Genomic DNA, 11,877 nt, shown 5'->3' with positions numbered 1-11,877 from the left:
GGCTGTCAGTAAAACGCTTGTTGTGAAGGCCTAAGGATCTGATTTTGAACCAGAGTACACACATAAGCCTGCCACACATATACACAACATCAACACCATCTCAGACCCTAAGACTAAAGACTGATATTATTCCTGGTTCAGTAACTTATGTCTTACACTTATCATCCTTAATATAACATGGCATCCATCTATGGAGATGAAGTGAAAAACAAAATGACATCAGATTATGAGTCTAGAGTGACGAAGAGGATGCACAAAGGTTCTCAGGGTGGTGAGGACCATTATTATTCCCTCTTAGTCTCAGTGTTTAGGGAATAGCTGGTATCTAGAGGATGGAGTGTTGTGCAGCAGCTAGGGCAATACCAGCACTGGCTCTGAAAGAATCTGACATCCCCCACATGCCCATCCCCTTGTCCGCAAAACCCCAGTTTCAGCTGAGCCAAGCATCCAGGCTTCAAACAAGGTGACTATATATCTTGCAAGAGCTACAGCCCCCAAATCTATGATCCCAAGCTTTCAAATCGGTGTAGGATTGGAACAAAGACTACAGACCTAAAGAGGAAGCACTGCAGTCAGAAACTGTTTGCTGAGTCAGTTTTTATCGAGTGACATGAAAAAAAATGGTTACTAGGAAATCATAGTTGAGAATAAATATAAAGAAGTAAAGCCAAAGAAAGGTGAATTGAGCGTTTTGGATACAAATCCACATGTATCCAGCATTTTCAGAACACAGTTCAAGAACAGAGTCAGAGGGAGATTTCTGAGTGCTTGCGAGAAAACTCCAAGAAAACAAGACAAGAGTCTTGTGACCTCAGTTTCTTCAAAAACATGGAATTTTTCTCGGAATATATTTTTCTGCTTCTCTCAGGTGTAGTGGAGAGGAGTGAGTTTATTTCAGATTATTGACTACAAACGGCTAGTGTCATTTGTTTATATGCCTGTATGGAAAACACGTTTTTGCCATGTGCAGCTTGCCTGTCACGTGCGGTTTGCCCTTGTGACTGTCCACTTTACTTGTGTGACTCCTCTTAACCGTCAGAGGGTAAACTGTCTGATGCTCTGTATAAAGTTGGCTACTGCATGAAACTTCAGTTACCCTCTTTGGGCCCATTCTCCCAGGTCCCACCACCGTCAGAGCAGTAAACACAGCGTAGCAAAAACCAGAGAGAAGAATGAGAAAAACACATTATTATACTTTGAGCAAAACCAAGCTGTATGACTCTATGTCTATCCTTAGATAGTAGCTAATTCAGAAAAGCAAACAACAATCCAATGCTTCCCTTAGACAAAACTCTGCCTTCCTCAGAAGAGGCATCTAAGAAGTCAAATTGAAGCCTCTAACAGAAGTTGAGGTGAAATGAAGTAAGGAGAAGTTAACAGCACCTTATTCCTAATCTTAGAATTCTGATATTGTGGAAGGGGGGAGGTTCCTACCAAGAAGTTTATAGATAGGAGAACAGAGAAACACAGACAAGGTTGGAACTAAATGATGACACATCATCGCTATATTAACTGTTTTACTTGAATAAAATTATGTTTTTATGTGTTAAATACAAGCTAATATATCTTAACTTTTCACAGAGATTGTAGAAACAACTGTCACAACTTTATCACACACCTTAAGTCCTACTGACCCAAGACAGTCACTTCCCTTTAAAACAGAGGCTCTCAATCTATGGGGCGCAATGCCTTTGGGAGTTGCATATCAGATATCTTGAAAAACAGTAACAAAATTACAGTTATGATGTAGCAATGAAATAATTTTATGGTTGGGGGCAATCATAACAGGAGGAACTGTATTAAAGAGTCTGAGTATTAGGAAGGTTGAGAACCACTGATGTAATAGCTTACTTTGAGGTTTATTTTGCTTTTCCAAATAAGTCTTATTCCTGCTAGTACCTTAAGTGATCTGTGGAATTATACTGCTACCCATGTTCTTCTATGAAATAGCCTAATTCTACAAGTGGAAAACAATATTGTCCTATGACTAAAATATTGAGGTCAGGGCTAATTTCTCCTGCTCCTTCAACTTTCACAGTAATCAATCCCCAGAATGACGGGTCCATCCGCTGGGGACAGCTCCTTCATCATGTCCTTCTTGTCTCTCTCTGCCCTGCTGGGGCTGTGCATGACTCTCCATCTGAAGTATCTCTTTGACTTCTTAATTAGACACCCTCCATTAATCTTTATGACTTTTATCCAGTCTTAGGATTGATTTCAATGGTCTGCTTATTATTTGCTGAGATCATAACTAACCCTTCCCCCATGACTCACAGTGTTAAGTCAAAACCCTGAAGGCTGAGTGGTGAAACAAACCGAGCAGAATTCTGGCTATCTAAACATACTGATACTCAGGAGAACTCACTGTTATCTATATAACACCCCAGCTCCAAACTGCCCTATTTGCTTTCTCATGTCCCCATGCTATCCTGTACAGCAAGTATAATTCTGGTGTTGATCAATTCATCTATTAAAAATGAACAATCCAATTACAACCAAAGCTCTTCTCTGAGATCAAAGATTCTAGATCAAATAACCCCACAGATAAGTCTCTCCCAAACTTCAGAACATATACAACGCTAATTTCATAATTATAGATCATAATAATAGATAAATTTCATAATAGATAAACATTTCATAATTTTAATTTTATGAAAATAGATAATAATTTACCTTGATATTTTCATCTCAATGGTACACTACTTAAAAAAAAATAGAAAAGGGCCATGTCTTTCAAGATGACTTCTGCCTGACATATTTCACAAATTGAAATGATGGATTAAATGATGATCATGATAAAAATCTAATGAACTTAATCATCCATATGCAGCATGTAATACTTTTATTGAGAATAGAAATGACTTGGGATATTATTTCAAATGTGTATTCCTAACGAAAGCCGAAAGATTTACTTGGTATCAGGTTAAAAAAGAAAACAAAGACCCCCTAGGGAAATCTGGTGCAGGCACACATATGGTACCTTGAAAAACACTGCCATTGATTTGGTTGACAGAATAAATAATAAGCTAAAACACACAAAAGTATATAAACCTATTAAAAATTGATAAAACCTGATCTATTGTAAACGAAAGTAAGTAAAGACATACATATTTGCATACCCTTTTCCAAAAATAAATTAGGAAAACATGAAATTTGGGGGAGGAGAGTTCTGGAAAGATTTGGAATGGCAAAGTGGAGGAAGGATATAAGCAAAATTAATTGTACCCATGAATAAAAAAAAACTCAAAGAAAAAATAAAAACATTGTATTTAAAGTTCGATAGCTACCCAAAAAGATAAATATGATCAATGACTTGCTCAGCTATGATTGGGGAATCTTCTTCCTGCAGCAGATGGGAGAAAATGCAGTCCCAACAGCCAGACATCATGTAGAGAGTGAGAGACCTTGGAACAGTTGGCTGTAACTGGGAGTCTCTATCAAATACCTTCTCACAGTGGTCAGGGAACACTGCAGAAGAGGCAGAAAGATTGTAGGAACCAGAGGGAATGGAGGACGCCAAGGGCCTTGGTTGTCCCTAAATCAAAAATGATCAAAATACATATGAACTCACAGAGACTGAGGAAGACACATGGCTCTTTACCAGATGGAGTCTTAGACCTGAAAGGAGAAATGAACACATGGCTCCATCCCTAACCCAGAAAAAACAAACTACAATTAAGTGTAGGCTGCATGCCCAGCAGTGCATGGCTAACAGAAAATGAATTCAGTGGCATCCTTGGAGGCCCTTGTCTCATAATGTCCTGTCAAGTCTTTCCCTTTTCCTTCTTTTTTTTTTTAAATTTATTTATTTCTTGTGCCTTCTCTTGGGTTCTTTTCCTTCTGTTTGTTTGTTTGTTTGATTTTGTTTTTTTGGGGGGGGATTTGTTTGTTTGTTTGTTTGGTTGGTTGGTTGGTTTTTCAAGATAGAGTTTCTCTATGTAGCCCGACTGTCCTGGAAGTAACTCTTGTAGACCAGGCTGACCTCAAACTCACACAGATCCACCTGCCTCTGCCTCCCGAGTGATGAGATTAAAGATACGTGTCACAACCAACAAGCTCATTTTTTGTTTTATATATTATATTTCGATGATTATCAGCTCATAAAAACCTTTTGTTTTTAAATAAGAGACAAAAGATGGAAGTGGAAGTAATTGGAAGGGAGACTGCAATCAGGATAGAATATGTAAGAAAAGAATATGCTTTCGATAAAAGAAAAAACTTTCATAGTTATAGTATATATGACGTAAGTCTTCCTTCTGGTTTACTTTTTGTCATAATCCAATGTCTTACTTAAAGCTAAATTCCTCAATTCCAACTCACCAGAGTATGCTCCATGCAGACTTGGAATGCAAATTATTAGCTACAGCAATCAGGTGCTTTCTCCAAGATCAACAATAGCCATTTGTTTGATAACAAGTCTGGAATATTTCTTTTTATGCCCACAGTATCCTGTTGCTTTAGTTTTCTAACACTGTCCTGTTTGCATTAACACCCTTCAGAAAATGATTTAGGACTTTTCATTACATCATACAACCATGAAAAAAAAAACATGAGAAAGAGGGACCTACTTTCAATTATCTGCATAGCCTTGGATGCCACAAGGGAAGGCTGGATGCCCAGCTCTCTTCATAGCTTATTAGCTTTTCTATATTTGTGAATTTAAAAAAGTGACACAGGTAGCTATGCATTAACAAAACTTTGTACGAGTTAATACTATGTATAATTGACACCTTGTTTTTATCTTGGGGTTTTAGGAAACTTACAACGGGTGTCCTTCAGGGTCTCCACTGCTTAAAGGGAACTGAGGTGCTTGGAAAGGCCACTAGGGAGAGACATGGAGTCTTTTACACCAGTGCTTGGCTCACTGTGTATACTGGAAAATAGGCTGTCAAGGTCCTCTTCACCCACTAGGGAACAGCTAAGTACACAGGTACACTGCCCATGAAACTCAAAGACACAAAATAAAGTGTCCTCCTACAGATGAAAAAAAAAATGTATTCCATATCAAATATCAGTGCTTGTTCACCATACAGAATTTAAGAGGTGATTAAATACAAAAAGAGACTTTTGCAAACAAAATACATAGAATTTCAGAGAAAAAGAGAGATTTAAGGCATGCAAATGACAATAGCCTTGAAAATTAAAAATGAAGGAACTTTTTTTTTTTTTTATCTTGCAACTCTCTACCTTTCTGGAACACACACCTGAGCGCTCAGACATACACACACACATTTGTGCTTTGGTACAGTCACTCAGGACTGACTCGGTGGTAACTGCCTATTGTGTAAACTATTGGCTTATCAGAAATTGTTTCTCATTTTACTCAGTGCTAAACACTTCCCTACGGTAAATCAAAGCCAGTTATCAGAGGCAATGGAGATGCTGTCTGAGTCAGTCATACCTATGAAGGTTGAAGAGTCGGAAAGTGAATGGGTCTGGCAAAACTGAAGGGCTCAAATTACAAGAAGCAGTATTAGGTTCAGAGCTTGATTTCGGTGGTATTTTGAACAATAATTTTCTCACCCCTATAGTTACACTAATAAGTTTACATTGAGAGTTACGATTCTCATAATGAACTACAAATTCTGATACTTTTCCCAAATGTAAACACAATGGTAGTTGGCTTGAGTCTTGTCCGTATCTAAGCGTAGTCTCAGACAAAACCCAGGGAGGGTGATTTGATCTCTGCACATTCCGTATGAGTTCCCCAATAAAGTCAGCTGAAAGTTGAGAGGAACACACCCCTTGCCTGTTTCCCACTTGCAGACGGCTACAGTAAAACCACTTCAGTCTGCTCCCAGCCAGAGGGGCTTCGCGGTGCAAACTTCTTCAGGAGCTCAAAACTTTAAGATTTACAGATATTCCTTAGAAGGTCCCAGGGAGAAATACACAAGAACAAGGTAAGATAACTTCTTTTGAGAATCAGAATGTCTTCCAAAGTGCCTTAACATGTTTAGGAAAGGGACTTAAAAAAAAAAAAAACTTAAAAACAAAATAAAACACATTGACTCTTCAGTGTTTACTATAACATAGCCAGAGTTTAGAAACGCAGTTGATAAGGCTGGGGAAAAGTCTCTCTTGACAATGATTTAATAGATTCCAATCTCTGTTACATCTTTGATTTGAGCAAGTTCAAGTTAATCCTAAAATCTAAAACCGCCAAGCCTAGTTACTAAATTTACTTCCACTTTTTCCAAACTAGTTCCCAGTGCCCGGGGCTCCTGCTGTAAACACTCCAGGGCCAGAGAGCTAAGTTGTCTAACCAAGCATCACAGAAGCTCTTTGGAGTCCAAAGAACCAGCCAGGAAAAGAAAAGAACATTTCCCTACAGCAATGAAATTCTCTCTGGAGCCTTGCCATGGGGACAGGGTGCAAGCTCTCCTGTTGGCACCAGGATACCACTCTGAAAGAGAATGCTCCATCTGTGTCACAGGACACCTTTTTGGGCCCCTTCACTCCTCTAAGTTGCTTTCCTTTCTAGTAAAATCTTTCCCCCGGAAAAAGAAGGAGAAACTTTGCTCCAAAGAAGCGTGCACCAATCTCTCACTTTGGATCCAAAGGTTAAATAAATAATTATGCGCACACTCTCCACTGCAGGTTCTCTGTGCACCCAGCAAAGCCAAGCCCACAGTCCAGGACTGGGAGCTGAGGAGTCTCAGCCCAGCCCGGCGGGGTCCGCGCACCTACCTTGACCTCGCCCCCGTCGGGCTCCGCTTCCGAGAAGCCCAGTCCCGACTCGAAAGCGGCGGCGGTGGCGGGCGCCTCGCGGGGACCCGGGATCAGCGCAGCGGCGAGCAGGGAACACGCCAGAGCCAAGAAGCCCAGCAAGTGCATGGTGGAAGGACCGGGAGCGGGGAGGCCGGTCCGCTGGCAGGCGCAGGCTGGGGCGCGAGGCTGAGGTCCTGTCCTCGTCCCAGTCCCACGGTTTCCTTCGGGGGACCCCCCTGGGTGAGCGGATCCCGGGGACTCCGCAGCTCCCAACTTTTGCCCTCCGATATGGCAGCCCGCGCCTGGGAGAGGCGCCGGGTGTCAGGTACGAGGCTCACAGGAAACCGGACATCCGAGCTGCCCTCGGTGGCGGCCCGCGAGGTGAAGCGAGGGCGCCGGGGGCCGGCTCCGCCGCCCGCCGATCGCGGTTTTGTTTTGGCGTTTTGCAAAGAAGGGGAGGGGGGTTGGTTAAGCCCAGCCACCCCGAGATGTTCCACTGGTCCCGAGGAGCCCGTGGGTCCCTCGTCCCCCTCCTCCCTCCCCTCGCCCGAAGTGAAAGGAGCCGGGGCCGCGGGAGCCGCGGGAGAGGCGGTGGCGGCGGCGGAGTCGGGGGGCGGGAGGAGGGCGGCGGGGCGCCCGGCGGCGGCGAGGCCGGCGAGCTCCCGGGCGCTCGAGCCTCCTGCGCGCGCGGGGCCGAGCGGTGGCGGCGGCGGGCGCAGGGGCAGGGCATGACTGATGCGCCCTCTGCCTGCGCTTATGTGAGAGAAAGCGGCCGAGGGAGGGAGCGTGCCGAGCCCCGTCTGCCCTCCCCTCTCTTTCCCTCGGAAGCTCGCTCCCTCCAGCCTCATGCTTTCCTCCAGCCCCACCTCCATCCTCTTCTTGCTTTCCCGTTCTCTCCCCTTCTCTCTGGACTCTCCTGGGAGGGGGCGGCCGGAGGCTCAGGTTAAGTCTGGGGACTGGAGCCCTATCCTCATGATCAGTTTTAGAGGCCACATGACTGAGCTCAACTACTAAAAAGATAGGGGTAGGAGTTTTTATTTGGGGGGAGGGGGGCGAGACTACAATGGGTAAGGGGTGATACATGCTTTGACCCGTGAGGTCAAGTCTTTATGCATTCTATGTCGTTAGAGTCCCCACGAAGTTTACAATCAGTCTAAAAGTTCCAAAACTCTAAAGTCATCATGGCAGAGAACTTTGGGGCCATGGAATAAGAAGTCTCTCGTCACCACCACCACCACCACCTCCACTGTTTTCTTTGTTGCTTGAAGTAAGAATGCGGGATTTCTTAGAATACAGGGCAGTCTGCTGAGATAGTTCCAAGATTAGTGATCTTCAGAAAGTCCCATACGTATACCAGCTTGGTAGACGAGCCAGTTTTCCAGGACACTTAAAGAGGCACACCCCAAAAAGTTTCTGCAAGACATACCTTCCATTTATAAGAGAAAGTCGATGAGGATTGACAATTTCTATGCTGAAAGAGCCATCTGCCGTGGTGCCTTTGTCTTTTGGAAAAGCACCCAGGGACTGTGTTGTGTTACTGGAGACTGTAGTGGCTTTCCTTCTTGGGGCTGGTGGGCATGTTACAGAAGGTCCAGTTAAGCAGTTTCAACTGAGTTCAAAACATAAAGGGTCTTGTTCATTTAATAAGAAAAACTATATTAAGTACACTAACGTATAAAATTGAGGAAAGACATTTTTGTGTGATTCAAATCCTAAAATATGAAGATCTCCTTACCCAACACTTACACAAACGCTCAAGTACCCCTACAAACAGGGAACACTCCGTGGTTTGCCTGAGCGTGTTCCCTTTACTGAGGACCAATGTTTTTGAAGTTTCCTTCCTTCTATCCATTGCTTTTGACTTTGGCATTCTGCACACTTCATCTAATCTAACTTCCACGTGTACTCTGCTCGGATATTTTGGAAATATACGTCACATTCTCCCAGGCCTACCTTTTCCTACCAGTGAAAGATTCCTTTTTATTTAACCTGACAGCTCCAATTATCCTCATCCATCATGCTAAGTTTATGTTCATAAAGTACGCTGTTCAGAACATGGCTCCATACTTAAACTCCTCCATTGAAGCATGCAAGAAAAGGGTCTTCCTTGTCCCAAGCATAAGCACTTGTTGACATAGCCTTGGACCAAGTTTACTTTCTGGCAGCCAAACCCAACTCTTGATGCAATGGACGCTTAAAGTTGACCAGATTTCTCAAGAAATCTGCATGCATAGTGCTATTTAGTCACATCTGCATAGCTCTGCCTTTGTGTCAGGGTTGCCTTCCTGTGCCCTAATTTGCGCTTTGTTATTTAACATGAAGAAGTTCTACCTTGCCACAGTGGGCCCATCACAATGTGTTGAAATAATTAGGGATCTTGACTTGGTCAATACATTCCCCTCTTTCAGTGTTCTTGTTGTAGGTGTATTTAAAGAACTTATCACATTGATCTTCGTATCTTAATAAAGTTATAGGGAATGAGACTCTAAAGACAGGCTGGACTGGAACTCAAGTGGAAATGGAGTGCCCTTGTAATCTTGTCACAGTGCAGTGACCCTCGGCTTTTATTGTACTTGGAATCACAAGGGGTGGTTGTAAAAACAGATGGTTGGGCACACCACCAGAATTTACAGCATTCTGGGAAAAGACTTGGATGTCAGCAGGCCCACATTGAGAACTTTACACGTTTCCAACAGCCTCAGGGTGTAGCATGGTATGAATACCATAACATCGCCAGACTCAATGTGTATCAAAATGTATTAGCGGCAGGATTTAAAAAAAAAATCCTTAGCACATACTTTTTCCATTGAAATATAGTTAACTTCCTACTGTTATTACTGTTTGAGGCAAATAAAGATCTATTTAAATTAAAAAAATGTCAGTAGTCTTTCAAAAGAATACAGTAGAGCTGGCAATAGAGCCCAGTGTTAGAATGCTTACCCACCCACCATGCATGAAGCTTAGGGACTTAAAGCAGCAGCAGCAGCAGCAGCAGTAGTACCATTTCTTAACAGCATACAATTTAAAGAAGAAGAAGTCTTGGAAAGTAAAATGAAAGACTTTCTGGGGATTTTTTTTTTCTCAACTTAACACCTAAAAAATTATATAAACCATTAACAGACTTTGAAGTTTAAAAATGATTGTTTTTACTGGGTTTTGTTTTGATATTTTTTTAAATTGGTGACTTCCTCCAAGATCTTTTAAGACCCACTGCTCCCTTTCTTTTAAATGTGCTTCTAAAGGAAGGTATGAGGGGCATTTTATCCTTTGCTTTATTTTGTTTTCTAGAAAGTATTACACTGTTGGTAGACACTGAGATGAGAGAATTGGATAAAAGTTGGATGATACCTACGGTTTGATATAGCCATTGGGTTTCAAATCTTTTTGGAAGACAGTTGGATGGCAAATAACAATACGTCTATGCCTGCATATTATCAGAGGTTTTTAGCCTCCTCAGGGCCAAATTCTGTGATCTGTCACCTTGAGAGTCCATCAGAGTCAAGTAGTAGTGATGCAAGAAAGGAATTTTCTTTGGGTCTGAAACCCAGGTTTCACTTTCACAAGTTTGCATACTGACCTTTCAGGGTCTCCTTCATACCTGGAGTCTCATGTCATATACTGCCTGGCCTCAGTGGCCCTCTGAAAGCGAGAAAGAATCCATGCCCTCATCCTTCTAATGTTAGTACCATGTAAACAAAGTTACCGTCATCAGCTAAAGCCCGGGCTTTGTCTGGACCATAGCTTCTGTGTGCTGACTCTGAGGCAATATTCCTCAAAAGATGGCACCTCAATAATGTTGGCCTCCTATTAATCACAGCTGATTCCTCAGCCCCAGATAACCAGCATCTATTGTCCAGTAAAGCAAAGGTGTTAATTGAACAGATCCTAAGTCCGTAATATCAAATAAATGGATCTAAGAGAGTCTTTGCCTCCCTCTGCAACTTTGCAAGCCAGTCCTCCATTGTAGGCATGTCTCTTAATGCTCCTGTCTTCCAAGATCCTGCAGCAGTTCATTCAGCTCTGCACACACATTCTCTATCTCAGGATTCCAAAATTATTCCACAGTCCTTCTGAGAAGAATAACATGGTCAGAACCACCATGGCAATTACTCCACTCTCGGTACCATAATCTGCTTTAGCAAAAGATTCTGTATAAAAGGGGTTCTGTAAAAGATGAGAGCTAATAGAACAAATACATACACACATACATATGTGCATATTATATTTTGGATTTATTAGATTGACTTACAGTATGTGGTCTGAAGAGTCCAACTATGATTTTCCCACACTGGAGAGGCCACAAGCCGTTCAGTTCAGGACCCCCAATATCTCATTAGTTCCATCTGATGCTGAAGGCCTGGAAGAGTCCAGGAGAGCTGCTGGTCTTCAGTCTACACTGGAATTGCTAGGAAGTGGGTTCTAAAATCTGTGAAGGAGTGTCTTAAAATTCCTAGCAGCAGGAGAGATGAACTTACTAGGGAAAGTGAGGACAAACAGTTAAAAGCAAATTTTCTTCCTCCATGTCTTTTTATCCAGCCTCCACCAGAAGATGCTGCCCATATTTAGGGTAGATCTTCTTGCTTCATAATCTGATTAAGAAAAACCCTTGCAGAAATGCCCTGCAAATTATGTCTCAATTGCTTCTAGATGCAGTCAATTTGACAACCAAAATTATCCATCATAGTAGCTTTAATTAATTTTGTATTTGTTTTTAACTAAAAACTTATTTGTGTTTTATAGTTTGAAAAGAGAATGTTAGCTATTTTACAATTCTTCTCTATGTAGTTAGGCTATAAATAATGTACATTTTTAGAAGTACAGTAGTATTTTCTTTGTACCTAAATGGTTGATTATTGTAACTAATTATATATGTACCGTATTTGCTAGATATAAATTTTTGAGCTTCTTTGGCAATATTAAAATCACACATTGGTCAAATTTTAGAGATCTCCAGTTATACTGGTCTTTATTCCTATTTCAGACTGCAGATTTGATTAAATGTCTTTACTACTATAAACTTTCCAGTTTAAAATACTGTCTATTCCCATTAAAATCATAGTCTGAGCCGGGCGATGGTGGCGCACGCCTTTAATCCCAGCACTCGGGAGGCAGAGGCAGGCGGATCTCTATGAGTTCGAGACCAGCCTGGTCTACAAGAGCTAGTTCCAG

At 42.0% G+C, this 11,877-nt stretch overlaps 1 protein-coding gene across 1 annotated transcript in view; it reads right to left on the bottom strand.

Annotated features, from left to right (window-relative positions):
* The window catches only part of Vegfc (vascular endothelial growth factor C), a 97,332-nt gene extending 90,480 nt beyond the window's left edge, over window positions 1-6,852 (bottom strand). Inside the window, exon 1 of the mRNA XM_005362606.2 lies at window positions 6,688-6,852. Coding sequence (XP_005362663.1) covers window positions 6,688-6,834 — 147 coding nt within the window. The 5' untranslated portion in view covers window positions 6,835-6,852. The remainder of the gene's footprint in view (window positions 1-6,687) is intronic.
* Window positions 6,853-11,877: the final 5,025 nt, after the last annotated feature.

The sequence above is a fragment of the Microtus ochrogaster genome, linkage group LG7_11 (genome assembly GCF_000317375.1).
Source record: "Microtus ochrogaster isolate Prairie Vole_2 linkage group LG7_11, MicOch1.0, whole genome shotgun sequence".
In the NCBI taxonomy this organism is placed as follows: Eukaryota; Metazoa; Chordata; class Mammalia; order Rodentia; family Cricetidae; genus Microtus; species Microtus ochrogaster.
The sequence above is the reverse complement of the archived record's forward strand: the minus strand, read 5'-3'. Positions and strand labels throughout refer to the sequence as shown.